We start from the raw sequence: 27,853 nt of genomic DNA, 5'->3' as shown, positions 1-27,853 counted from the left end.
AAGGGAGGAAGGAAGGAAAGAGGGAGGGAGGAAGGAAGGAAGAAAGAAAAGGTACACCCCCACCAATGGATGGGAATGGGGGCTACAGGCTGGGGAGCCCTCCATAACAGGGACTGATGGCATTTATCCCCACAGCAGGCTATCCCCTAGAGGCAGGCTCTGTCTTCATCACTGTCTGGGACCACTGCATCTAAAACAAGAACCTGCTGGGAAGATTTCAGGAGCTCCAGAAAGGAAGAGACCTCTCAGGTAGAAGGTGTCTCCCTAAGGTCCAGGAGGCATGTCCCTTGGGTTTAAAGGCACATTATTGGAGAAAAGACCCCCTGATGTAGAGAAGAAAGGAATCTCCTCTGGCACCAACAATAATGAAGTTTACTGGCTGAAATCATCCTGAATCTGGGGGAAAGAAGGAGCTTTATACATAAATCTCTTCTAGGTTCTCGTTCTCAAATCAGTTGATTGGCAGCTTATCTCTTTCAGTCTCTTTAGCTCTTGGTTGAGTTGGCGGCTTGTAGAGCAGAAAAAGGAAGGGCTGGCAACAGTAGGGCAATGAACGTTGGAGGCTGGACCCCAGGAATCTGGGGTCATGTATTGTGGGTTGGCCTCAAGAGGTGAATGAGCTTCCTGCAGTGTTTGGTAGAGGCCGGCCTGGGACTGCTACGTGGCAGTAACTGATTCCCCAGAGAGAGCAAGGCTAACTTCTCACTGGCACCCAGGGACACCAGCACCTGTGGGATAGAGAGAGATGACAGAACATGACATGCAGAGGACTGTGATTTGGCCCAGCAATTCCCACTCTAGAAAAGGAAGAAAAGGAAAATGAGCTCTTGGGGACTCAAAATAGGTTGTGTGGGAGAAGACAGACCTTGGGGACAGGAATCACCAGGACCAGAGGTCTATTTCCATTCTCTTTGGTTATAGACCATGAAACCAAGGCACCAAAGGACCTATGCACTTGTCCCCAGGAAGAGGTAATAAATGCAGCAGTAAAACTAAGCCAAAAGGTGAGACTCCCAGCTGTGGATCTAGACCAGTGGGTCTGGACCTCCTTACCATCAAGAATCCCTTTTATTATTTCCCCACACGGACTGCCAAAAAACTCTAATATATATCATAACCATCCTGTCAGAACCTCCCTTCTGCATGGACCACCCGATGCTGCCACATTGAACTATTATAATTTGGAGGTTTAGCTTTATCATAGGTAGACGTATGATTTTTCCATTGGGCTGTTTATATACTGAAAATTGAGCAGAAAAAAGAAAAAAACAGAGTAAAGCAGGTTAAGAACATGGGCTCTAGGAACTTCCCTGGTGGTCCAATGGTTAAGACTCCATGCTTTCACTGCAGAGGCCACAGGTTCAATCCCTGGTCAGGAAACTAAGATCCCACATGCCCTGTGGCACAGCCAAAGGAAAAAAAAAAGAGCATGGGCTCTGGACTTAGACTCTTGAGTTCAAAAGTCCAATCCTACATATTAGCTTTGTAACTTGGACAAGTTATTAAATTCTTTGTGCCTCAGTTTCATTGCCTGCAAAATGAGAAGCAAAGCTTAAACCAGATAATAAAGGTAAAATGCTTAGCATGGTACTTTCCACATGGTAAGTGCTAAAAAAGATAGTTAGCACCTTCATGGCCCTCAGAATGAAACCACTCTATACCTCAACGTCTAGTCTTCCCTCACCTCCCTCCTGCACAGCCTCCAGAAGAAAGAAACGCTGGTCCTTGAGATCCCAGGCATCTCCTAGCCCAATGGAGCCTTCTTCCAGGTCCCCTCCCTTCTCCAGGTGTGAAATGTTAGATGAAAAACTCATGACCAAGTCACGGCCCCTGGGTTTCCTGATCCCAGAGAAGGATACAGCTTGGGTTTCTAGATGTCCCAATTCCTTAAAGACTATCTCAGAAAAATGTTGTGAAAACCAGCCCCATCATGGTGATTCCAAAGTCCCCTCAGGTGTACCTGATGGATGCAGGGCTCCTGTTGGAGGCTCCGGAGGGCAACGAGGGCGGCCTCCTTCACATTTGGCTGGGGGTCTCCACACGCCACCTCTAGGAGCCGCTGGGGTACTTGGCACCGTACCAGCTCGTCCCCCAAACCCTCAGGCCCCAAGTTGCCCAGAGCTGATGCGGCATTGCGCCGGATACCAGCCTGAGGATCTCCAAGGAGCTGGGTCATACCGGGCACCGCAGCTGCCAGGGCAGGCCCCAGGGGACCAGCTTGGTAGGCTGCATTGCCCACAGCAAAGCTGGCACCACGCCGCACAGCAGGGTCTTTGTCTCCAAGCCCCAGCAGCAAAAGGTTGAGCAGTCCTAGCTGGCTCTGCAGGGCCCCACGCAGGGCTCCGCTGTGCTGGAGCAAGTGTCCCAGAAGCCCGTAAGTACGGGCCCGCACAGAATTCTCTGGGTGGCCCAGGAGGCTGCGCAGGGGCCGATAGGATTCATCGGGGCCAGCCAGGAGTTCTTGGATAAAGGACAAATGGCTGGGAGACAGTACCCGAGCGGTGTGGGCCAGGAGGGAGAGAAGGTCAGAGGTCAGCAGCGGCTGGTCACCCAGGAGGGCAGCTGAGAGGAATGAGATGGTGGTTGTAGGGCAGGCGGCTACTGTGCTCACAAACTGGTTGAGAGAGGGGGGCTCAGAGAGGGCCAGGCGTGTGAGCAGACTGATGGGCAGCTCGGCTTGTGTCAGTGGAAGATGGTGGCGGCAGACCTGGAGAAGGGGGAGGGGTGCAGGGAGAGGGAGAATACACTGCAGCAAGATACTGAGACGGAGCCCACAATCTGGGAGAGAGAAAAGCCAAACTCTGGTGAGAATACCACAGAAAGTCGGAAGACCTGAGCCACAGCACCGCACGTGAGACACAACGTGGCGCCCAGGAGAACAGGTCCTTCCCAAGTCCATGCCTTGCTCTGCAAGGACTTAGTCTCTCTGCTCCAGAGACCCACTTACTGCTTAATGCCAACAATTTCCAAGGAAGTGATTCCCAGCTGAGGAGCTGAGTCTCCAGGGCCTAGACTAAGATATCTGCCCCACTGGGTTCCAAGTGAATCCAGATATCGGACTGATGGAGAGAAGAGGCACCAGCCCAGCTCCAACCACATGCCTCTGTTCAGGCCCGAATGCTTTCTCCACTCAACTCTTAGACCAAGCCAGGTGCTGCACTCCTACAGGGGCCTGCGAGAGCCCCGGAGGTGTCGGGAAGTGAATTTGAGTACACAGGGTTGGGCCACCTTCCTCTCCCACGTTCCTGCCTGGGTAGCTTCCCCAGTACCTGCAGCAGGTGGGCTGTGACTTCTGAGTCTGTGAGGTCAGCCAAGACACCTTCAAGGAGGTCAGCGTCCACATCCAGGGCGAAGGGGAAGCAGAGGAGCTGGCAGACAGAGAGCACCACAACGGGGAGAAACTCAGGCCCCTGAGGCCTAAGGAGGGGAGAGTGGAAGGATATACTCAGTCTGGTGCACCCACCCTTTAGCTTTCTTCCCCCGACTCTTCTCAAATTCCCTAGTCCAGCTCTCCTTCCCCAACCTCAGTAATCCCATTTCTTGCCTCATAGCTCAAGCTGTCAGCTCTTTCTCTCCTGCCTTCCCCTCCTCCTCCCCCCAACAGCCAACATTGAATTTTCTGGTCTCCCTCCTCTAGCTCCAACTCACGCCTGGGTCAGGTGATGCAGGAAGCTGGGCGAAAGCAGATGCTTCAGGGTGGACATGAGGATACTTCCACGCTGAGACAGGTGGCTCAGGCATAACTGGGGTTCCTGGGTAAAGGTGGCCATGGCCAGGCTCAGCAGGGCTGCCATACCTGGAAACACCAAGAATGGGGACCCAGTGGAGCAGGCAAGAGGTCAGGATGCCACTGCGTCCCCAAGGCTCTCAGGGCTACCCCCTGTTCAGTCCCTTCCCTGTCCTTGAGCAGCTCCAGCACAGACTCTGCCACCCTCTCCCCAGGCGGCAGCAGCAGTAGCCACCTCCATGGGCTAACCCAGTTCTAGGCTGTTTCCCCTTGAAGAGGAATCAACACACTGGTCCGACAAGAGGGGCTGTGCTGTTGGAAAGATACCTTGGGGTGAGATCAGCGTCCAGTCTGGCTCTGGGCTTTGTGGACTGGACAGTGACAGCTCCTCTTCCTGTACAGATGCCTCCTCAGGGAGCCTCAGCACCATGGAGAAGCGGTGCCACAGAACGGTCCACATTTCTGAGCTAGCCACGACCCTTACTGGATTACCCTTCCCCTGCTAGAGACAAAATTGAATGAGGGTAAACGAGGAGGTCCAAGACAGGAGTCAAAACGCCTTTTTTCACTCTTGTCCCTGACCTATGAGGAAGAGGAGTCCCAGAAATAATTCCTTCTGTTTTCCCACCTAGGATTTCCCTGTTGTCCCAGTTCCCTCGCTTATCACATCTTAACCCCTGACCTCTCAACCCATGTGTATGTCTACTGGAAACCAGGTAATTACAACTTTCTTCCCACTGAATCCCAAGGGATGTAGCTGAATGGTTCCCCTCAAAGGGTCCGTACTGACAGCAGATGGGTCCCATTTAAGGCCATCACAGGCGGTGTGAGAGGAGAGGTGACTGTGTTGCTTCTTCCTTCCTATTGGCCAGTGGCTCCCCAAAGCAGCTCTCCTTACTTCCCATCCGTCCTAGGATGCAGCTGTACCTGGATGAGCAGCTGCAGCAGAAGCATGAGGAGGCCATCATAGAATCCACAGCCACCCGGTGGAGTCAGCCGGACCTGTCGGAGAGAGGTGGGAAGAGAGCAGATCTGAGAGGGGTGAGGTGACCACACAGGCCTGTGCTCCCAACTCCAAGTCAGGCAGGAGGAGTTCTTCTTCAGCCTGGTGTAGTGGGGAGAGTTCTTTTGGACTTAGGAGTCTTGGCTCCTGCCTATTCGTTCAATGACTAACTCTGTCCTAAAGACACACAGTCAGTAGGGTGAGCAGGCAGACAAACCATTAGAGTTTAGGAAGATGCTTTTGCTACACGAGAGGCTGTGAGTGAGGGCTGTGGAGAGGGAACGGGACACAGCTGAGAGTGCTAACTCTGCCTCCTGGAGGTAGGAAACTGATGGAATTAAAAGTTTAAAAGGGAGACGAGAGGGAGTGAGGGAGATGCCAGAGGGAAGAAATATGGGGACATATGTATATGTGTACAACTGATTCACTTTGTTATAAAGCAGAAACTAACACACCATTGTAAAGCAATTATATGCCAATAAAGATGTTAAATAAATAAATAAAATTTTAAAAAAATAAAATAAAAGGGAGATGAGGAAGGGAGAGGTCAAAGCTTCCATAAAGGCAGGTCGTGAGAGACCACAGTGAACTTTGGAAATGTTAATTCTTTGGTGGAGCAGGATTAGAGAGCCCAGAGGGAACAGATGAGCTTTGAGTAGCCTGCTAACCAATTTAGGCATTAACCCAGAAACCGTGGGAAGCCACTGAGGACTTACACAAGCTCCACATGGGCGAGATTTTTGTGTCTCTCCTTTCACTACTGTATTCTCAAAGCCGAGAATAGTGCCTGGTACTCACTATTATATTTATGTGTGAAATAATTACTGGTTGAACAAATGGGCAGGTTTTCCTTTACGAAAGCTCACTTTGGTGGCAGTGAAGAAAATGGACTGGAGAGGAGAGAGGCTGGAGGGGAGATCCTTCAGGAGGCAAGTGCCAGAGGGAGGGGGGGAGAGAGAGAGAGAGAGAGAGAGAGAGAGAGACACACACACACACACACACACACACACACACACACACACACACACACACACACACACACACACACACACACACACACACACACACACACGCTGCCTCCCCCTCCCCCTCCCCCATCAGAGGAGAGAGACACACACACACACACACACACACACACACACACACACACACACACACACACACACACACACACACACACGCTGCCTCCCCCTCCCCCTCCCCCATCAGAGGTCCTGCAAGTTAACAACAAACCTAAAGCCCTGACAGTCTGGACTCAGAGGGATCTATTATCCGAGGGCAGAAGGATAGGACAGGAAAGACGCCTTGATTCTCTCACACTCCTTAGTTTACTCTAGGCTTGCTGGCATTTCAGTCTTTCTCCCTGAACGCAGATCTTATTTGACTCAGAGAAAATGCGTGTCTGCATTCCCTGGTAGAGCTCACCTCCGCAGGGGCGGACAGGGCATGTGTGGCAGCTGCAATCCACTCCACAGGCTGGAGGTCAAAAGTCACCCCTTGCTGACCAAGCTGTCCCAACAGACAGGCTGCCGCGCTCTGTGGAGAGTTAGACAAGGTGGAGGAATGTCCGCATCTGAATGGTACTCGGGACAGGCAGGATTTATTTCTTTGTCCTGGTCCAGAAGAATGCCTCACAAACAGCTGCAAATTAGGAAATGACTCTCCTGCTTGCAGAAGGGTGGGATGATAGGGTGAAAAGTGGAGGAAGATGAAGGTTGAAAACTCACCACAAGAGAGACGACGTGTGAATGGGTAAAGACAGTAGCAACCTCACTGCCTAGCTTCTCCATTCTGGAATAAAGAGATACATCAAGGCTGCTGCCCTCACAGAAACCCTCACACCCTCTGTCCCAATCCCTCCTAAGGATAGGCTGTAGGGTGTCACTCCCCACAATCCATGTCTGGGTGAGCTATGTGGGTGGAAGATTTCAGTGGAGAGACGCTGCTTTATGACTCACCCAGAAGGCAGATCTTGGAGGTGAAGGACAAGAAGGGAGAGGAGGTACAGTGCCACTTCAGCAGACTCTTCCCAATCCACTACCTTTACCTACAAAGGAAACCCGAGATACCAGAGGCTCCTCTGATTGAGATGGTGGGGCCCCCAAGAGATGCCCACTCGTGCTGCCGGCCTACCTTGCCCTGGACCAACTTCCACAGTGACTCCAAGGCCAGGGGCTCTTGCCCTAGAAGACAGCACAGGGGCTCACTGACGTGGCAGCAGGAGTAGAGAACCTAAAGGGAGTGGGAAGGAGTCTGTCAGGGAGGCAGAGCAGCCCCTGGGCTCCTAGATTGAAAGGCTCAGCTGAAAGCAGGCTAGCCTCTCGACAGATCTAGTATCCACAACTAGGGATATTAGAGAAATTCAGGCCACTTGTGCCTCTTGCTGAAAGACTGTGAGATGTGGACACTTCTCGGTTCTGCTGAGGACTGGCTGACAGTAGGGCCATCTCAGCTGAACAATTTTAAAAGCAGAAGGGGGTCCTCCAAGGGGGGAGTCTCTCATTTCTCTCAGTGTCTCTTTCTCTCTCTCTTAGTCCTTGGGGTGAAAAAGAAGTCTGAAAGGCCAAGAGTTAATGGGCAGGCAGTACCTTGAGAAGGTGTAGGCACAGGATGGGATGCTGCAGGCCAGAGATGAGGGATGACCTCAGTTGGTTGCTGTCTTCAGTGAGCTGGTTTGCCAAATGCCGGGAGATCTGTAGAGACATACCTGAAGACTCAATCCCATTCCCATTATTCCAATCCCATTCCTCTCATATCTCCAACTAATCAGGACTCTCAACCCCCTGCTAGCCACTCTTCCCCAGATTCACCAGGAACCTCAGCCCCCATTCCATTCCCAGTCTTCATGGCCAGTGGAGAACCAAAAGGCAAGGCCTAGTTAAGTCCCACTGCCGGCAGGTACAGAGGAAAGTGTTGCTAGCCAAAAGGGAGCAGGAAATCTGAATCTTGAACCCTTGAGGAAGCATCACTGGTGGCTTCAGATCAGCTACCCCACCACACGGGCAGTTTGTCACTGAGCTCTCTAATCAGCTGAACAAGGGCTCTGGGATTTTGGCTACATCATGTTCTACAAGTGGCTCAAACCTAGTGGGAGCATCTGTTTCTGGAAGTACTGAGTAAAGGGAGGCATAAAAGCTTGTTTTTCTGCCTTTCTGAAAAGCTGGGCCAGCCTCCCCTACTTTGGTAACAGGGAGGACAGGAACAAAAAAATTGTAGCTCAGACCTGCGCCTTGGCTTCCCAGCAGCCAGGTAGCCCCACAGGAGCAGTGCATAAGGCTGCCAGTGCCGAGGAGAGGGCTCCAGGCAGATCCTCACTCTGCTCCCGAAGCGGCTGGCTCACCTCGGGGGCTCCTGCGAGAAAGGCAAAGAACGCAGGAAGGCGTTGGTTGTTTAAGATTCCCCATTCTTTCTCTCAGTTCATAGTTATTTAACACTCACTAAATGCCAGGCTTATTCTAGGTAATGGCAGGAGAAAGAGCAGAGCTGGACCTACTCAACAAGTAGGTCAAGAGAACCTTACCTTCCCATTCCAGTTACCTGGGGGGCTGTGGAAAGGGAGCTGTGGAACTGTCAAGCCATGAAGGAGCCCATCCAACACAGCCCGCTGTGTGGTCATCAGGCTGGAGTAGAAAGCTCTGGAGATGGTCCAGCTGTTCCCATCCATGGCTTCACACAGAACAGTAAAGCACTAAGGGAGACAAGGCAGGGTTAACAGCAGGCACATCAGAAAACTGACTGGACTTAGCATAAGGAGCAGGAGTGCCCGGAGAACCTGAGAAAGGAGGAGAGAAACCCAGGGGGACCAGCTGATGGACTCTTAAGGATTCCTCACACAGAAAGTGCCATATATCTGCCTTCACATTTCAAGGACAGGAATTTTAGGTGTCAATCCTTTTATTCTGATCAGCTGCTCCCTAGATGAGTTTCTCAAAGTATTATCTGTGGACCCTGTGTATAAGAATTCCTGGGGATTCATGGGTCCTTCCCAACCCAGTCTTATTGATTCAGAATTTCGAGAGGTGGGGAATTTATTCCAAACTCCCCATGCTACTCAGTGCACAGTGACATATGAGAAGTGCTGACCAATAATGTGAGTCACTACTGGCCAAAACATACGTTAGATGTTAAAAGCTTCCTTACCGGAAAGGGTGAGGGATGTTAAAATGGGCTCTCAGAAGAGAAGAGACTGGGCTTCCCTGGTGGCGCAGTGGTTAAGAAGCTGCCTGCCAATGCAGGGGACAAGGGTTCGAGCCCTGGTCCGGGAAGATCCCACGTGCTGGGGAGCAACTAAGCCCAAGCACCACAACTACTGAGCCTGTGCTCTAGGGCCCGTGCTCCACAACAAGAGAAGCCACTGCAATGAGAAGCCCGTGCACCACAACGAAGAGTAGCCCCCGCTCGCCGCAACTAGAGAAAGCCCGTGCGCAGCAATGAAGACCCAATGCAGCCAAAAATAAATAAATAAATAAATAAATTTAAAAAAAAAAAAAAGAGAGAGACTGAATGGACTGCTAGCTGCTAGCTGGAAGTAGGAATGTAGCCCAAATCTGTGCTCCCAGTTTCCAGTCTGAACAACGACCAGGCAATTGTTTCCCTCCTTGAGCATGTTGCTCTCTGTCTCCTCTGATCAGTCAGAACTCAACTATTTTCTCTTTCAAGCCTCCCTTCCCATCCCTCACCTCCAGAGTCCAGGAGAGAGAACCCACATAGGTTACTAGTCTGTAGGACAAACAAGGTTGGGAATACTAGCTGATCTGTAAGTCTATTCAAGAAGAAATACTGCTATTTGTAGTTCCCTAAAATAGGCCACACTGCTTAATGCCTCTGGGCTTTAATATAGGTTGCTCTTTCTACCCGGAATGTCCTCCCTACTTTCCTGCCTCATCCACCTGGCAAACTTCTGTTCATTCTTCAAATCCTAGCAGAGATGATTTCCTCCTTCAAGATTTCTTCTATGACTCTTAGGGATTTCCCTGGCGGTCCAGTGGTTAAGACTCCGTGCTTCCACTGCAGGGGGCACGGGTTCAATCCCTGGTCAGGGAACTAAGATCCCACATACTGCGTGGCGGGTCCAAAAAAAAAAAAAAGATTTCTTCTATGACCCTCCAAGTAGTGTTAGTCTTCTTCAGCGGTGCTTCTACATTTTACATGAAGTTCTAATGTACTTTTCACACTGTTGTCCTTGATCACATCTCTCCTATTAGACTAGCCCTGATCCCTTGAAGATGGGGACTTTCTCTTACTCAGATGGCATATGACACATAGCTGGCATTCAACAAACATTTGTTGTATTACCTCGATCTAACCCTACAGAGCCATAAGAAAGAGGATGGGAGAAACACAGGGAAAACCACAGACAGAAATCTGGAAGGGGGAGCAGATTACCATAAGGCTGTCCCTCCGCAAAGTCTGCTCGGAGTCATCTGGTTGGGCCAGTAGTTTCCCCAAGAGCTCCAGAAAGAGGTTGGCAGCTTCCTGAAATACCTGTAGGCTAGGAAAAAATGAGTCCGTGGTTTCTTCTCATCTCTCTACTAAAAGCCCACATGTTGTGAATGGGTCCGTTCAGGGCAGGTAGGAGAATCTCTGCAAAGGAACACATCAGAGTGCTCTCTCTCCTCTCCCCTCACACACACACACAGTTGCACATACATACCTCCAGGCCTCTTTGTCATTTTCTCTAGCTTATTCACACCCTGAGCCTTCCATTTAGTGTGACTGCTAACGCTTAGAACCTGAAGTTCCGTGCGCAAACTTGGAGGTGTCTCGGGGTCCTTAAGAGGACTAGGTGGACTCTAAGAGGTCACTCAGCTGACCCCTAAACCTGGCACAAATCATGGCTTCTCCTTACTTAGCCTCTTCCTAATGGGGATGGGAAGAAATGGGGGTAGAAACTGAAGCCAAACTGGCCAACAGAGCAAAATGTCTCTCATCCCACCTGTCACCTGTCTGGCTCCTCTCCAGATTGAAGGTGCAGGCAAAGTAGGCCTGAATCACAGCCATCAGGTCCCGTAAGAAGGTCCCATACCAACGCTGCTGCCAGGGAAGAGGACAGAGAGTTAGGGCAATGTAGGGGATGGAAACAAAGACTAAGGGAAAAGTGTGTCAGATATCCAGTCAGGCTGAGCAAACAGAAAGGGACAGAGGGAAGAGAGTGTTTGGACAGAGAGAGGAGATCCAGAGGTAACAAAGTGGCGGCCGACGGGCTGTAAACAGCCAGAAAATGTGTCTTGTTTGGGCCTGAACAGCATTTTGGAGTTTAGGAGGTTCTATTTTTCAAAATAGCTCAAATTCTTTTCTAAATTCCTTAAAAACTCTCAAGACTAACACTCATCGGCAGAGTGCAGATTCCAGCCGCCAAGCCTTGGCCACGTTAAACATTTCTGCATTCCGGCCTTTCAGCTCAGCTGCGTCGGGACACAGCACAGGGACGTGGACACTGAGACTCACTCCTAGCTCTCCCACTTATCATCTCCATGACCACTGAGAAGGCAGTGCCCGTGTGTGAGTTAGTTAATCTCTGAATTTCAGTACCCTGCTCTATAAAATCAGGCCTGTAAAGCCTAGGATTTTACCTTTCAAAACACAGTGCTCTGGGCTTCCCTGGTGGCGCAGTGGTTGAGAGTCTGCCTGCCGATGCAGGGGACGCGGGTTCGTGCCCCGGTCCAGGAAGATCCCACATGCCACGGAGCGGCTGGGCCCGTGAGCCACGGCCGCTGAGCCTGCGTGTCCGGAGCCTGTGCTCCGCAACGGGAGAGGTCACAACAGTGAGAGGCCCGCATACCGCAAAAACAAACAAACAAACAAACAAAAAAAAACACAGTGCTTTAAATATTGGGAAATTGCACATAAAAATCTGGATTCCTAGCTTTTCTTGGAAAACTGCAGGATCTGGCACCACTGAGCCCATATTCCCCCCTAACAACAGTGAGCTGGCGCTGAGGAGAGGATGCCCCGTTCCAACTGAGCACGAGATCTCAGTTTCTCACATTCCCACTGATTCATATAGTCACACACAGTCTACTTCACTGATGACATTATCTGCCTGGCCTCGGAAGGCATGAGAATTTGCAATTCATGATCTACTAACTAGAGAGGAGGAGAAGAAAAGAAAAGGCAGTTGGGCCAAATAGAGATGGCAATTCAAAGAAAAGAAATCCAAAGAGAAGAAATTCTGCTAAGTCTTGAGAGGCTCCTGGCACAGCGCTTACCTGCTGGATACTGCTGCTCTCCTGGCTGTGTCGGAGGAGGCTGAGCAGCAGCCAGGGGAGCCCTGCCCCTCGGCAGAAGGAGTACAAGGAAACAGAGTCACCACCGCAGCTGGACAGAAGACTGCTCAGGACCCGGAGCACAGGAAGGATATGGGAAGCGCCCTCCAGCACGCCTTTCAGGATCTGGGTGACACAAGGGAAAGAGACAGTAATCGATATTATGAGAGGTAAAGGAAGGAGAGTCACAGATACCAAGTGTCCCCAAGATGTTGACAAAGCAGACCAAATGTTCTCATTCCTTTCTTTGGGAATCTAAAACCCAGAAAAGGAGAACAAAGAAACAGGGAAAGTGTACCAGGAAAGGGGAATATAGATGGCCAGGTCACCTGACTTAGAGGTGACCAAACCGGGGGGAGGGGGGAACACCTCCCCTCAGTCAGTGACAGACCCAGTGACATTCCTATCTGCTCCCTCCCTTCTCCAGCCCTTCACCTTAAAACAAAATGAAACCACACACACACATTTCTGAAAATTAAAAACAATGGGCACAAAACAATGTTGCTCAACTCCAGATAGACAAAACAATATTATTCAACTCTAGATCAGGGGTTGACAAAATATGACCTGCAGGCCAGATCCTACCTACCACTTATTTTTATACAGGACAGTATTATATTTTTAAATGGTTATTTTTTAAAAAGTTATTCTTCAAAAGAAGACTAACGTTTACATCAACCGCTTTACAATATGCTACTCACTGTTCTGAATCTGTTCACTTATTTACTCACTTAATCTTTACAATAACCCTAGTGATTGTAAAGTAAATACAATTACCCATTTTATAGACGAGGAGACTGAAGCTTCTAGATAGGTTAAGTAAGTAGTCAATAATCACACACAGTAGTTTGGCTGGAATTCTAACTCAGAAAGTTTTACCCTGGAGGCAGAGTTGTTAACCTCTTTCCCCACTGAAAAATTATTCAACACAAGGAGGACAAATAAGGGCCAAAAGAGAGGTGCAGGGTGCCAAGGTAATTCAAGAGCGAAAGGAGAGTCTTTTCAACAAATGGTGCTGGGATGATTACATAACCACATGCGAAAAGATGAACTTACATCCCTACCTCACAATATATACAAAAATCAACTCATAATGGGTCAGAGACCTAAATGTCAGAGCTAAAAGTCTAGAAAGCTTTTTTTTACGCGGGCCTCTCACTGTTGTGGCCTCTCCCGTTGCGGAGCACAGGCTCCGGATGCGCAGGCTCAGCAGCGGCCATGGCTCACGGGCCCAGCCGCTCCGTGGCATGTGGGATCTTCCCAGACCGGGGCACAAACCCGTGTCCCCTGCATCGGCAGGCAGACTCTCAACCACTGCGCCACCAGGGAAGCCCTAGAAAGCTTTTAGAAAAAACATAGGAGAAAATCTTCAAGACTTTGGGTTTAAAAAAGATTTCTCAGATACAACACCAGAAGTATAATCCACAAAGGAAAAAAATGGTAACTGGACTTCAAAATTTAAAACCTTTGTGCTTCAAAAGACATTCTTATGAGAATAAAAAGACATATTAGAGACTGGGAGAAAATATTTGCAAATCATACATCTGATAAAGGTCTTATATCCAGAAGATACAGAGAATTCTTACAACTCAAGTAGAAAACAACCCAACTTAAAAATGAGCCAAAGAAATGATTAGATATTTCACCAAAGAAGAAATATTAATACAAATGTCTGATAAGCACATGAGAAGATGCTCACATTAGTCATTAGCAAAATGTGAATTAAAATGGCAATGAGATACTATTTCACACTCTCTAAAATGACTACACTCAGACAGACAGACAGTAATACATGTTGGCAAGGAGGTGGAGAAATGAGGACCCTCATACATTGCTGGTGAGAATGTAAAATGGTGCAGCCACTTTGGAAAATAAATAGTCCAGCAGTTTCTTAAAATCTTAAACATAAATTTACTATATGCCCCAGCAATTCCACTCCTATGCATACACCCAAGAGAAATGAAAACATATGTCCACACAAAGGCTTCCTCATGGATGTTCAAAGCAGCATTATTCATAAAAGCCAAAAACTGGAAACAATCCAAATTTCAATCAATTAGTGGAATGGATAAACAAAATGTGATATATCCGTACAGCAGAATATTAATCAGCAATGAAAAGGAATTAAGTATTGATACACGCTACAACATGAATGAACCTCAAAAACATTATGCTAAGGGTTTCCCTGGTGGTGCAGTGGTTGAGAGTCCGCCTGCCGATGCAGGGGACACGGGCTCATGCCCCAGTCTGGGAAGATCCCACATGCCGTGGAGCGACTGGGCGCGTGGCCATGGCCGCTGAGCCTGCGCGTCCCGCAATGGGAGAGGCCACAACAGTGAGAGGCCCGCGTACCGCAAAAAAAAAAAAAAAAAAATTATGCTAAGAGAAAGGAGTCAGACACAAAGACTATACATTGTATGATCATATTTATATGAAATGTTCAGAAAACACAAATATAATAGACAGAAAGTAGTCTCCTGTTACTAGGAGTGGGAATGATAATTAACTGTAAATAGTTAAGAATCATCTTATTGGGGTGATGAAAATATTCTAAAACTGAATTATGGTGATGATTTCACAACTTGGTAAATTTACTAAAAATTATTTTTTAAAACTTTAAAGAAAAGGGACTTCTTTCCAGTGGTAAAGAATCTGCCTTCCAATGCAGGGGATGCGGGTGCGATCCGTGGTCGGAGAACAAAGATCCCACATGCCGCGGGGCAACTAAGCCCACGCGCCACAACTTCTGAGTCTGTGCGCCTCAACGAGAGAGCCCACGTGCTGCAAACTACAGAGCTCACGCGCCCTGGAGCCCACATGCCACAACTAGAGAGAAGCCCGCTGGCCGCAACGAAAGATCCCACATGACACAACTAAGACCTGACGCAGCCTAAATAAATAAATAAAATTAAAAAAAAAAAAACTTTAAAGAAAAGAGAGAGAGATGCACACAACATACTTCGGTGAGTTCCCAGGAAAGAAGATCACCATTTCAGAGACACAAGGAAAGGCTTTGTAGGAGAGAATACTAATTATGAACACCAATTAAGCAAGATGTTATCCCCTAAAAAAGAATCTCATTCTTCTCATTAGTATACCTGCATTAGAAAATATTACACACTTAAATTGTTACATATTTTTAATTTTGTCAAAAATTTTGTGGAAATGTGTCTTCTCTCATTATAGAAGTCGTTACATGATATCCTCCATTTTTTCCTCTTGGACAACAGTGCCTAAAAAAGTTCCACCAGAAAGTTTGCTGATCCCTGCTCTAGAGGAATACTTTTCCCTTCAGAAAGAAAAACCCAAGGTCTGCTCTTTCTGTATTACTAAAGGAGGTTGGCAAATCTCCTTGAATTGAACAGACGGAGTGAAAGAGAATAGGAAAGGGACAAACTTCCTTTCTCCTTATGTCAATCAACGTTTTTTAATGCCTCATCTGTGAAAACAGTCTCCAGTTTCATCCATGGTATGCTTCTGCTGGTTACCTGCCCTGCAGCCTCATGCAGCTGACTCTGGATGCGCTGGCAGAAGTCGGGATTGCACAGCAGGGCGAGAGGGGCCTTCAGTTGGACGGGCACAGGCTCAGTGGTCTCTAGCAGGTGCCGCCACTCAGCATCATCGTTGCCTGGCTCCTGAGGCATCAGGGAGTGAAGGAGGTCAGGAGGAGTGTGTCAGGTTCAAGGGTAGTAGCTCCCAACCTGGGGAATCATGAAGTAACTGCAAAAGGCCAGTGACTCCTTTGGCACAGATGTATTTTTTTCAGCCACCCGTTTAAAAAGGTAGAGTTGGCAGTAAATGAGGGGTCTTGAAAAGTCTCTCGGAGAACACTGGCAGGTGTGCATAAAAAGACACCTAGAAAGATACCCACTGCGTGGTTTATAATAAAAAAAATTGGAAACATCATAGAGCCAGTCAGTAAGGGAATAATCAACCATGGCACATACATATTAGGACATACTAAGAAGTTGTTAAAAAGACTGTAGTACTGACAATGCATCACTTATGTAGTGTGCCCACCAAAAATGCATGACTCGAATCTAATTATGCAAAAGTATCAATTTGAGGAACATTCTACAAAATAACTGACCTGTGCACCTAAAAACTATCAAGCATGAAAGACAAAGAAAGAGTAGGAACGGTTTCAGATTAAAGGAGACTAATGAAGCATAACAACTAAATGCAATGCTTAACACTGGATTGGATTGTGGACTGGGGGAAAAACATGTTTTTGCTATAAAGAACATTACCAGAGCAATTGGCAAAATCTAAATATGGACTGTAGATTAAGTAACAGGATCATATCAGTGTCAAATTCCTGACTTCTATAATTGCACTGAGGTGGTGCAAGTGCATCACCTTGATCCTAACAAATACGCACTAAAGTACATTTGGCAGTAAAGGGGCATGTCTGCACTTACCCTAAAATGGTTCAGAAAGATGATGTGTCCATATATAGAGAAAGAGAACCACAAAGCAAATGTGGCAGAATTTTAACAATTGGTGAATCTGGGTGAAAGGGTATATAAGAATTCTTGGTTCTATTTTCACAATTATTATTTAAGTTTGAAATGTTTTCAAAATAAAAAGTTAAAACCTTAAAAAAACAAAAGATTGAAGTAGATGTAGAAAGATCTCTAGAACAGATCATGTAAGAGATGCATGAGGCAAAACGATACATATGGTATGAACTCAGTAATGTAAAAACAGCCAAACTATATATTCTATGTGGACATATATATAAATATATGAAAAAGCACAAAAAGTTAGGAAGGAGACAGACACCTCTGGGACTGAAATAAGGCTCAAGAGGGACTTTCCTTTTTACTTATGTACTCCAATTTTTGATAATTAAATGTTCAGATACTATGCAATTAAAATCTATAAATAATAAGAAAGCAATTTTTAACACAAAGGGAGCTATTCCTTGGAGGGTTGGGAATCACTGTTCTAGAAAACATCTACCAAGACCCAACATCCCATGGCAGGGACAAGGCCAGGAGGAGCCCCTAGGTCTCACCTCATTTTCTAGGTCAACTGCATCAAGGCTCTGCTGGCCCACCACCTCTGGCCTCAGCTCTGGGAATGCTTGCTCACAATCCTGGGTGATCCAGTTTTCCCTGCTAGAGGAAGCAGGGAGTAAGATGAGTTCCAGACCTGTGAGGCTTAGAGTTCATGAACTTGTCCCTCCCTCTACATCCAGGATAGGAATGAAAAATAAGCCATATAGGATTGGCTAGAGGAGACCTCCTTCTAGGATCTGGCCAGGACAGGATAGGTCCACTACACGCATATCCTTGACTGCCCTCCCACTTTGGATCTTCTTCTCAAAGCTATCTTGGCGGTTTTCACCCGTAGCTCTCAACTCAAATAATCTTCCATTTTGCGTGGAGATGATTCTTTCCTTTTCAGTTAATGAATCAATACAACTGAGACATAGAGAAAGGAAAGTTTCCACGTTTCCTGATGAATCAGGAAAGTATCAATACCTGGAATTAGGGTTCAGGCACCCAGGACTCAAGACTCCCAGGGCCCTGTCTACATTTAGGCAGTAGTGAGTGACAGGGACCATGCTGTATTTGCTTTGACTGGAGCCAAAGATCTGCAAGCGACCTCATCCTATAAATCCCTGGTTCTACCCTCCTCACCAAGGCGCAGGGGGAGCTTCTCCAGCCCTCCACTCAGCCCAGCTGCTCTTCATTTCTGAGCCTAAGACCCCAGTCAAGAGACTTGGTTCCTGAGGAGTGGCCTTTAGTCTGGTCAGAGAGGCTGTGCCAGAAGCCACCTTGCTGGTCCTGTCCTCTTGCTCGAGGGCAGGTCCTGGGTTCTGGTGTTTCTGCGGGAAATGAGACACTGAGTCAGAACTACTTGGTTGTCATAAGGCACTATGAATCCTATTCGTGGCCCCTTCCCAACCCTAGAAAGTCACCCTCCTTCTCCAACTCCCCCAGTCACTAGCCTGGCTATGTCATACATGCCCTTCTGCCCCACACACCTTCTGCTTGGCCTCCTCAGCCATGTGCCTATAGGCTTGCCGCAAGATGCGAGATCGATTGCCCTTGGGGGCCAGACGATGCGCCTGTTGGTCCTTTAGGACCTGAAGTTCTGGGGGTAAGCGACTGGTGAATGGGGTACCCAAATCTGGGCCTGCTGACTCGGTTAATACTGCAAGGAGAGAAGAGGGGGACAGGTGATCACACTGGAGCTGCGCCACTGTTTCCATTTGGCCAGAGACAACTTCAGCAACTCCAGGCTTCTGTGGAAGGAGACCCTTTTGACAAAGTGACAAAGAGGGACTGGGGTTACAAGGGAAGTGGCAAGGGTCATGCAAAGGGCTAGGGAGAAAATTCAAGCTGGTGGGGAAAAGAATATATGTTGGATCCAGACGTTGGGGTCAGGGGTTGCATTGGGTAGAGTATTAGGGAAGTGCAAGAGCCCTGGGAACCCTAAGGACTCACTGGTGACACGACCAGCAATAAAGGGATGATGTAACAGGTCTGGCCAGGACAGACGCTGCCGGGGGTCCTTGGTGAGCAGTCCCTGAAGGAAGTTCTGTGGAGAGAACGGATACCCCATCAGTCTTCACTTCTCCACAGGCTCTCTCAAACTCATCAGAATCGGCCAACCAAGACTCCTGAGTGCATTCTTACAACAGACTGGCTGGTCTTAATCACGCCCTCTCTAATCCTATCCTTAGGCCTCATTTCCCTGGCTGAAATCATGAACAGACCTCACTGCCTCACCTTCTGGGGAGCCCCAGTCCATGGACATTTTGGAACCCCAAAAGTAAAACCAGAAATCTCAATGTCAACAGCTTTGTGAAGAAGTGAAAAAAAACGAAGGAAAGAGAGGGATGTCATCTTCACAATCATCTTCAGAAAGCAAACATTCAAGGGGGTCCCAAACTGCTCACTTTGCCCTCCCTTTGACTGTGGTTTGTTTGTGCTGGGTAGGAACAAATGCACTTACAGTTAAAAGCACACTCACACGCATAAGTCATTGTGTAAAGATGTGTTTGGGAGCACTCAAAAACAAATCTTTCAGCAAGTCTTCAGATGGTGGAGGGGCGGGGAGACTGTCTGAAAAGGGTACATCTGTTATAAGGTGTCCTTGGGGAAATCCTCAACTGGGCCTGAAATAGGAATAGAAGGTACTAGTAGATTACAACCCTTGTTCTAAAACAAGGTGATCATTACACCTTGGCTCTTGCTGGAGATACCTGCATGTCTGCCCTAAGGGAGAATGTATATCTTATGGATATCACCCAATTATGCTTCCTTTGTTTAGGTTCTTTTTGATAATTATTTGGGCCACCCCCAGCTAAACAGGTTGGGGAGAAACTTGTCTCTTTTCATCTTAGATAAAACAAAGGAAAGTTATCATGAGGTTTTACCCTGGGAGAAGGCTGCATTTAAATTTTATTGAAGGCTCAAATCTTGCCCTAGATGAAAAATAAAAAAGGTCAATTCCTTTTCCTCCCTCCCCCCACCCCCACCCCGGCCTGCTGAGATTTAACTGCAAAAGACAGGCACCATCTCTATCCTCTGCCCCTAATCAGTGAGCTAGCCCCATCAGCTATGGCCATTTGGATATCTAAAGATTCTTTCAGGAAGAGGACAGCTGTGTTGGCAAATCTGGAAATCATTCGGCCATTGCATCTGATAGGAAATTAGTAGAATAGAGAGTGTGTAAAGGAACCAATATCTGTTTCTGGTGTCTTGAAATTACCTCTCCATTTTGATAAAGGACAGCCTGACCCAAGGAGGGGCTGCTACTCCCAAATTGGGCACACCTTAGATCACCCTCCCAGAATAAGGCTCTGCAGTACAAAAGCAAGGCAGCTTGCCCCAGCTCCTGCATCAATTAAGTAACTGCAAAGTGCAGCCCCAGCTCTGGAAAAAAATTGTGGAAAAGGGAACAGGGCAGAGGGAGACAGGTTTCTGATGCAAAAGCAGTCTTTCAGTATCCATCACCTTGAAGCAAGGACTAATGGTGGGGGGCCAGCGCACAGGGTCCTTGAGAATGAGGCTGACCAGCTGAAAGATGCTCGTGGTATAGAAGGGAGGAGTGCCCACTGCCAGCTCATACAGTATGCAGCCCACAGACCAGAGGTCCGCGGTGTGGTCGTATGGTCGTTCCTCCACCAGCTCTGGAGACATGTAGAGTGGTGTGCCTTTAATGGATGTCAGCACCATCGTGTTGGTGCTCATAGCCCGGGCAAATCTGCAGTAGATGATGGAATCAAAATGGAAAAAGAAGATATTCAATAAAAACAAGAGAGACTTCCCTGGCGGTCCAGTGGTTAAGATGCTGTGCTTACACTGCAGGGGGGCGCAGGTTCGATCCCTGGTCAGGGAACTCAGATCCAGCATGCAGTGGGTAGGGCCAAAAATTAGATAGATAAATGAATAAATAATAAACACTAGAGCTGGTCACTGTGTGAGATAGACAGATAGACAGATAGAGAAATAGAGAAATAATAAACTCTAGAGCTGGTCACTGCTACCTATCACTGTGCGAGATATCCCCAACCTGAACAAACAGACCATCTTCCAAGACCCAGCAGGAATCCCAGTCTCCAGCTCAGGTTCTAAAATGAGGCCCAAGGAACTCAAGCATATGATCTAAGGCTCCTTGCAGAACTGGAAGCAGAGACAGAAGGTCAGGCACCTCACCCAAAGTCACAGAGCTTTATGCCACCACCCTTGGCAAGGAGGATGTTCTGAGGCTTCATGTCTCGGTGGAGGATGCGGTGGGAATGCAGATAGTACAGGGCTGACACCAACTGGGCAGCAATGGCCTGAACCTAGGGGTCAAACAGTCAGGTGAGAGGAAGAAAGGAGAAGTCAGCGGAAGGAGTCTGCTGATGAGCCCAAAGACTCCACCCTAATACTACTACTGATGTGATCTTCTCTTCCCTCCCTTTCTTCCAGAGCTTCACAAGATACCTTCCTTAGTTCTTGCTCCCCTATCCATTCATTCTTTCATTTGTTCATTCATTCGTTCAAGGAAAATTTATTGAGTCTCACTAACTGCATGACCACATGCAAATTATCTTATGGCTCTCAGATTCATCATCTACCCATAAGGCGACAATAATGATACTACTTATTTCATAGGATCATTGTGAGGATTTAAATGAGTTAAAGCATGTAAAGTAACGTATTGCTCAGAATGGTGCCTGGCACTTAGCATTCAATATATATTAGCTGTTATTAAATAAGACGAAGTCCCTTCTCTCAAGAGAAGTAGCCAGACAAACAAACAAGACTGACAAAACAAATAAGATGATGGCTTACAAATAATGATGAATGCTTGGAAGGAAACAGAATGCTGTGACAGGAAGTCCTGAAGGGGGCCTACTTGCTAGAGTACAGAGAAATCCCTAGAATGAATATGGCTGGAGAATGTCTTCAACCAAATCCTACGGCTAACCACTGTGCCTTGGTGGTGAATCCTGCCTTAACCACAACGCTTATCCCTTCCTGCCTCTCTGGTACCACCACACTGGGCCTTCTTACCTAGAGGTGCCTAACAATAACAACAGCATTAAAAATAGCTAGATATATTGAACACTTGTGTCAGGCACTCTTTCAAACACTTTACAGGAATTAACTCATTAATCTTCACAATAGCCTTATGAGGTAGACATTATTATTATTTCCATTTTAAAATGAGGAAAGTGAGGGCAGACAGCAGAAGCAAGAAGAACTACAATCCTGTAGCCTGTGGAACAAAAACCACATTCACAGAAAGATAGACAAGATGAAAAGGCAGAGGGCTATGCACCAGATGAAGGAACAAGATAAAACGCCAGAAAAACAACTAAATGAAGTGGAGATAGGAAACTTTTCAGAAAAAGATTTCAGAATAATGATAGTGAAGATGATCCAGGAACTCGGAAAAGTAATGGAGGCAAAGATCAAGAAGATGCAAGGAATGTTTAACAAAGATCTAGAAGAATTAAAGAACAAACAAAAGAGATGAACAACACAATAAATGAAATGAAAAATACACTAGAAGGAATCAATAGCAGAATAACTGAGGCAGAAGAACGGATAAGTGACCTGAAAGACAGAATGCTGGAATTCACTGCTGCGGAACAGAATCAAGAAAAAAGAACGAAAAGAAATGAAGACAGCCTAAGAAACCTCTGGGACAACATTAAATGCAACAACATTCACATTATAGGGGTCCAAGAAGGAGAAGAGAGAGAGAAAGGACCCGAGAAAATATTTGAAGAGATAATAGTTGAAAACTTCCCTAACGTGGGAAAGAAAAGGAAATAGCCACCCAAGTCCAGGAAGTGCAGAGAGTCCCATACACGATAAACCCAAGGAGAAACACGCCGAGACACATAGTAATCAAATAGGCAAACATTAAAGACAAAGAAAAATTATTGAAGGCAGCAAGGGAAAAACGACAAATAACATACAAGGGAACTCCCATAAGGTTAACAGTTGATTTCTCAGCAGAAACTCTACAAGCCAGAAGGCAGTGGCATGATATACTTAAAGTGTTGAAAGGGAAGAACAACAACCAAGATTACTCTACCCGGCAAGGATCTCATTCAGATTTGATGGAGAAATCAAAAGCTTTACAGACAAGCAAAGACTAAGAGAATTCAGCACCACCAAACCAGCTCTACAACAAATGCTAAAGGAACTTCTCTAAGTGGGAAACACAGAGAAGAAAAGGACCTACAAAAACAAACCCAAAACAATTAAGAAAATGGTCACAGGAACATACATATCGATAATTACTTTAAACGTGAAAGGAATAAACGCTCCAACCAAAAGACACAGGCTTGCTGAATGGATACAAAAACAAGACGCATATATATGCTGTCTACATGAGACCCACTTCAGACCTAGGGACACATACAGACTGAAAGTGAGGGGATGGAAAAGGATATTCCATGCAAATGGAAATCAAAAGAAAGCAGGAGTAGCAATACTCATACCAGATAAAATAGACTTTAAAATAAAGAATGTTACAAGAGACAAGGAAGGACACTATGTAATGATCGAGGGATCAATCCAAGAAGAAGATATAACAATTATAAATATATATGCACCCAACATAGGAGCACCTCAATACATAAGGCAACTGCTAACAGCTATACAAGAGGAAATCGACAGTAACACAATAATAGTAGGGGACTTTAACACCTCACTTACACCAATGGACAGATCATTCAAACAGAAAATTAATAAGGAAACACAAGTTTTAAGTAACACAATAGATCAGATAAATTTAATTGATATTTATAGGACATTCCATCCAAAAATAGCAGATTACACTTTCTTCTCAAGTGTGCACGGAACATTCTCCAGGATAAATCACATCTTGGGTCACAAATCAAGCCTCAGTAAATTTAAGAAAACTGAAATCATATCAAGACCACAACGCTATGAGATTAGAAATCAATTACAGGGAAAAAACCCATAAAAAACACAAACGCATGGAGGCTAAACAGTATGCTACTAAATAACCAAGAGATCACTGAAAAAATCAAAGAGGAAATCAAAAAATACCTAGAGACAAATGATAATGAAAACAGGACGATCCAAAACCTATGGGATGCAGCAAAAGCAGTTCTAAGCGGGATGTTTATAGCAATACAAGCCTACCTCCAAAAACAAGAAAAATCTGAAATAAACAATCTAACCTTACACCTAAAGGAACTAGAGAAAGAAGAGCAAACAAAACCCAAAGTTAGCAGAAGGAAAGAAATCATAAAGATCAGAGCAGAAGTAAATGAAACAGAAACAAAGAAAACAACAGCACAGATCAATAAAACTAAAAGCTGGTTATTGAGAAGATAAGCAATATTGATAAACCATTAGCCAGACTCATCAAGAAAAAGAGGGAGAAGACTCAAATCAATAAAATTAGAAATGAAAAAGAAGTTACAACAGACACCACAGAAATACAAAGCATCCTAAGAGACTACAACAAGCAACTCTATGCCAATAAAATGGACAACCTGGAAGAAATGGACACATTCTTAGAAAGGTATAACCTTCCAAGACTGAACCAGGAAGAAATAAAAAAATATGAACAGACCAATCACAAGTAATGAAATTGAAACTGTGATTAAAAATCTTCCAACAAATAAAAGTCCAGAACCAGATGGCTTCACACGTGAATTCGATCAAACATTTAGAGAAGAGCTAACACCCATCCTTCTCAAACTCTTCCAAAAAATTGCAGAGGAAGGAACACTCCCAAACTCATTCTATGAGCCCACCATCACCCTGATACCAAAAGCAGACAAAGATACTCCAAAAAGAAAATTGCAGACCAATATCACTGATGAATACAGATGCAAAAATCCTCAACAAAATACTAGCAAACAGAATCCAACAGCACATTAAAAGGATCATATACCATGATCAAATGGGATTTATCCCAGGGATACAAGGATTCTTCAATATACGCAAATCAATGTGATACACCATATTAACAAACTGAAAAAGAAAAACCATATGATCAGCTCAATAGGTGCAGAAAAGCTTATGACAAAATTTAACACCCATTTATGATAAAAACGCTCCAGAAAGTGGGCATAGAGGGAACCTACCTCAACATAATAAAAGCCAAATATGACAAACCCACAGCAAACATCATTCTCAATGGTGAAAAACTGAAAGCATTTCCTCTAAGATCAGGAACAAGACAAGGATGTCCACTCTCACCACTATTATTCAACATAGTTTTGGAAGTCCTAGCCATGGCAATCAGAGAAGAAAAAGAAATAAAAGGAATACAAATTGGAAAAGAAGTAAAACTGTCACTCTTTGCAGATGACATGATACTATACATAGAGAATCCTAAAGATGCCACCAGAAAACTACTAGAGCTAATCAATGAATTTGGTAAAGTTGCAGGATACAAAATTAATGCACAGAAATCTCTTTCATTCCTATACACTAATGATGAAAAATCTGAAGGAGAAATTAAGGAAACACTCCCATTTACCACTGCAACAAAAAGAATAAAATACCTAGGAATAAACCTACCTAGGGAGACCAAAGACCTGTATGCAGAAAACTATAAGACACTGTTGAAAGAAATTAAAGATGATACCAACAGATGGAGAGATATACCATGTTCTTGGATTGGAAGAATCAATATTGTGAAAATGACTATACTACCCAAAGCAATCTACAGATTCAATGCAATCCCTATCAAGTTACCAATGGCATTTTTTTACAGAACTAGAACAAAAAATCTTAAAATTTGTATGGAGACACAAAAGACCCCGTTGCTCCACAACGGGAGAGGTCACAAGAGTAAGAGGCCCATGTAGCACAAAAAAAAAAAAAAAAAAAAAAAAAAAAAGAACTAAATGTAAGACTGGACACTATAAAACTCTTAGAGGAAAACATAGGAAGCACACTCTTTTTTTTTTTTTTTTTTTTGCGGTACGCGGGCCTCTCACTGTTGTGGCCTCTCCCGTTGCGGAGCACAGGCTCCAGACACGCAGGCTCAGCGGCCATGGCTCATGGGCCCAGCCGCTCCGTGGCATGGGGGATCCTCCCAGACCGGGGCACGAACCCGTGTCCCCTGCATCAGCAGGCGGACTCTCAACCACTGCACCACCAGGGAAGCCCACAAGATCTTTTTTGATCCACCTCCTAGAGTAATGGAAATAAAAACAAAAACCAAAAAAAATGAGGAAAGCGAACAAAGAGAAGTTAAAGTAACTTGCCCAAGAAGATCAGGCTACAAAGTGGCAGACCCAACCTTTGTATTCAGAGATTTGGGTTCCAGCGTTCACATACTTTACTGTCACACCACACTGCCTCTACATATACCTAGACTCTTATATTTTACTTGGGAGTTTTCAAACTGGAGACTCTCAATGCCCTCAGCTCTCAGTCCTTAAACTGAGAAGAGGTCATGGGTAGAAAAAGTTTGAGCCAGGAATACCTGCTCTTCGGGAAGTTTTCCATCATCTTCTAGGATTTGAAAAAGCTCTCCCTCAGCATAGTCTGTCACCACCACCACCTGCAGGGAGAAGGCAATGCTACTAATGGCTCCACATTTATGCATTTTGAGGATGGGAAATTCCTGGGACCCTTCTCGGCGAGAGGTGACCCAAAACCAAAGCGCACCTCTTTGTCAGTCTCAAAGCTGTCAAGCATATGCACAATATTGGGATGCCGCAGACCCCGCATGATTTCAATCTCTCGTTGCAGATTCCTCAGCTCTTTCTCTGAGCGTCCCAATTTTGGAATGAACTTCAGGGCCACCACCTGTCAGTGGTAAGGTCAAGAGTCAAGGCCTAACCACACTATTTAAACATTAGCCTCAAAGCTCCAGAACTCAGACTTCAGATTGTTTGAGCAATTCTCACTATACTTGCTAGTCTCCCACTCGACTTTCCCCATGGTACCCTGGTCTTACCCAGGTTTCCCCTGCTCTCACCCTAGGAGGAAAGAGCCTCTGCCAGATAGATCCCTTTGGTGTATTCTGGGAAAAGAACTGGATAAAGAACTCAATATTTAAGGGATTTAGGGGAAAGGGAAGGAAGAAAAAATGAAGAGGGAAGAATAGAGTTCAGGTGGTTTATCCCTTCCTTCATGGTATGATAGATAATAATATTAAAAATAATTATAATTGCTGTTTACTAGGTGCCAAGCACTGCTCTAAGATATTCAGTGTGACATCACACTTAATCCTCATACCCCAATAAGACGCTGTTCTATTTTCATTCTATAGATGAGGAAACTGAGACATAGAGAGGTTGAGTAACTTGTCTATAGTTCTAAGGCTAGAAAGTGGTGGAGCTGCGATTTGAACCCAAGTAATCCAATTTCAGAGCTCATATTTCATAAGTATGAAGGAATCAGTGTCCTACGAATACAGGTCAGTATTCTGGCCCCATTCTCCACTGGAGTTGAGGGTGTGGGATACCACCCAAGAGATATCCCTCTTTGTTCACCACCTGAGCGCTGTATTTTCTTCGACCCTTGTACACCCTCCCGAAAGAGCCTTCTCCAATCATCTCCAACACGTGGTACTTTTCCATGACAGAGATTTCAGGATCCCTCAGAAGGAGATAGAGATGGTGGTGAAGGGCTACAGCTCCAGGGACAGTTCCACACATCTGGGAGGCCTGGTTCGGGCATGAAAGAAAGGTTAACGTTAGCCGCCTTGCCTTTTCCTTTTTTTTCGTAACAATCCAGGCCTCATAAATAAGGTAGGGTAGAGAATGGAAAGATGAGATCTTGGAGCAGAGTGCCTTCCGCAATCCTCCCTCCTTTTCTCTTCCTGTCTCCCAACCCAACCTTGTTCCCACCTGACCCCGTGTCCCCCTTCCCCCTCCACCCAGCCTTGCCCACCCGACCACTGCCCCCTTCACCCAGCCTCTCCCCCTCACCCCACCCTCTCCACCCAGCCTCACCCACCCGACCCCGCCCCCCTCCATCCAGCCTCGCCCACCGACCCCGCCCCTTCCAGCCACCCCAAAGTTCCTGCCACTGACAACCTCCTCAGCACCCCCGCCCACACCCTCGGCCCGCCGGCTTAGCGGACAGGAGCGCCTCTCTTACCCCAAGCCTACGAGCTTCAAGCTCTTCAGGCCGAGGGACGCCGGCCCTGGCCTTCAGCCCCGCCCCTTCTAGGTGCCTTCGTATTTTGCCTGACTTATCGTTCTTATCGTGGGACTTATCGTCCCACCCCCACTGCCGGTCTCCTTAGACTCACATTGTTACCAATTTTACTCGCTAGAACTGGTCAGAGGTTCGGAGGAATAGGCGTTCAGGGGTGTGGGAGAGACGGTGGGCCGCCCATAGGCACTTCCTAGGGCATTTCCCAACCATCCCTTGGCCCTCAGGACCATGTAAG

The 27,853-nt window shown here is 46.4% G+C and overlaps 1 protein-coding gene across 11 annotated transcripts; it reads right to left on the bottom strand.

Annotated features, from left to right (window-relative positions):
* Window positions 1–351: 351 nt before the first annotated feature.
* Window positions 352–27,848, bottom strand: STK36 (serine/threonine kinase 36). Of its 11 annotated transcripts, none has more exons than XM_033427527.2 (27): window positions 27,713–27,848; window positions 26,952–27,122; window positions 26,119–26,259; window positions 25,934–26,011; window positions 20,671–20,801; window positions 19,969–20,218; window positions 18,454–18,547; window positions 17,991–18,160; window positions 17,644–17,831; window positions 17,016–17,118; window positions 15,484–15,630; window positions 11,939–12,121; window positions 10,666–10,763; window positions 10,116–10,221; window positions 8,268–8,418; window positions 7,954–8,081; window positions 7,319–7,423; window positions 6,864–6,962; window positions 6,689–6,777; window positions 6,458–6,521; window positions 6,156–6,266; window positions 4,655–4,729; window positions 4,055–4,229; window positions 3,649–3,796; window positions 3,270–3,417; window positions 1,961–2,707; window positions 352–728 (listed from the first exon to the last, which is right to left on the bottom strand). In XM_033427527.2, exons 2-27 carry the CDS (start codon window positions 27,111–27,113, stop codon window positions 585–587), a joined length of 4,035 nt encoding a protein of 1,344 aa, XP_033283418.1. In that variant the 5' UTR covers window positions 27,114–27,122; window positions 27,713–27,848; the 3' UTR covers window positions 352–584. The 11 variants fall into 11 exon arrangements, with proteins under 11 accessions (XP_033283418.1, XP_033283417.1, XP_049568553.1 ...); XM_033427526.2 differs by lacking the exon at window positions 27,713–27,848 and adding an exon at window positions 27,559–27,687; XM_049712596.1 differs by lacking the exon at window positions 27,713–27,848 and having other exon boundaries at window positions 26,952–27,306.
* Between the last annotated feature and the right edge of the window lie 5 nt (window positions 27,849–27,853).

This window comes from Orcinus orca, chromosome 7, assembly GCF_937001465.1.
Source record: "Orcinus orca chromosome 7, mOrcOrc1.1, whole genome shotgun sequence".
Classification (NCBI taxonomy): domain Eukaryota; kingdom Metazoa; phylum Chordata; class Mammalia; order Artiodactyla; family Delphinidae; genus Orcinus; species Orcinus orca.
Note: the sequence above shows the minus strand (reverse complement) of the source record. Positions and strands in the feature narration are given on the sequence as shown.

Coding starts and splice junctions, on each gene's coding strand:
- STK36 (XM_033427527.2), bottom strand. CDS start 27,113: ATGTGTGGAACTGTCCCTGGAGCTGTAGCCCTTCACCACCATCTCTAT. Junction 15,631..17,015: donor CAGTTGACCTAGAAAATGAG/GTGAGACCTAGG, acceptor CTGATGCCTCAG/GAGCCAGGCAACGATGATGC. Junction 4,230..4,654: donor TGCTGCAGCTGCTCATCCAG/GTACAGCTGCAT, acceptor TTTTGTCTCTAG/CAGGGGAAGGGTAATCCAGT.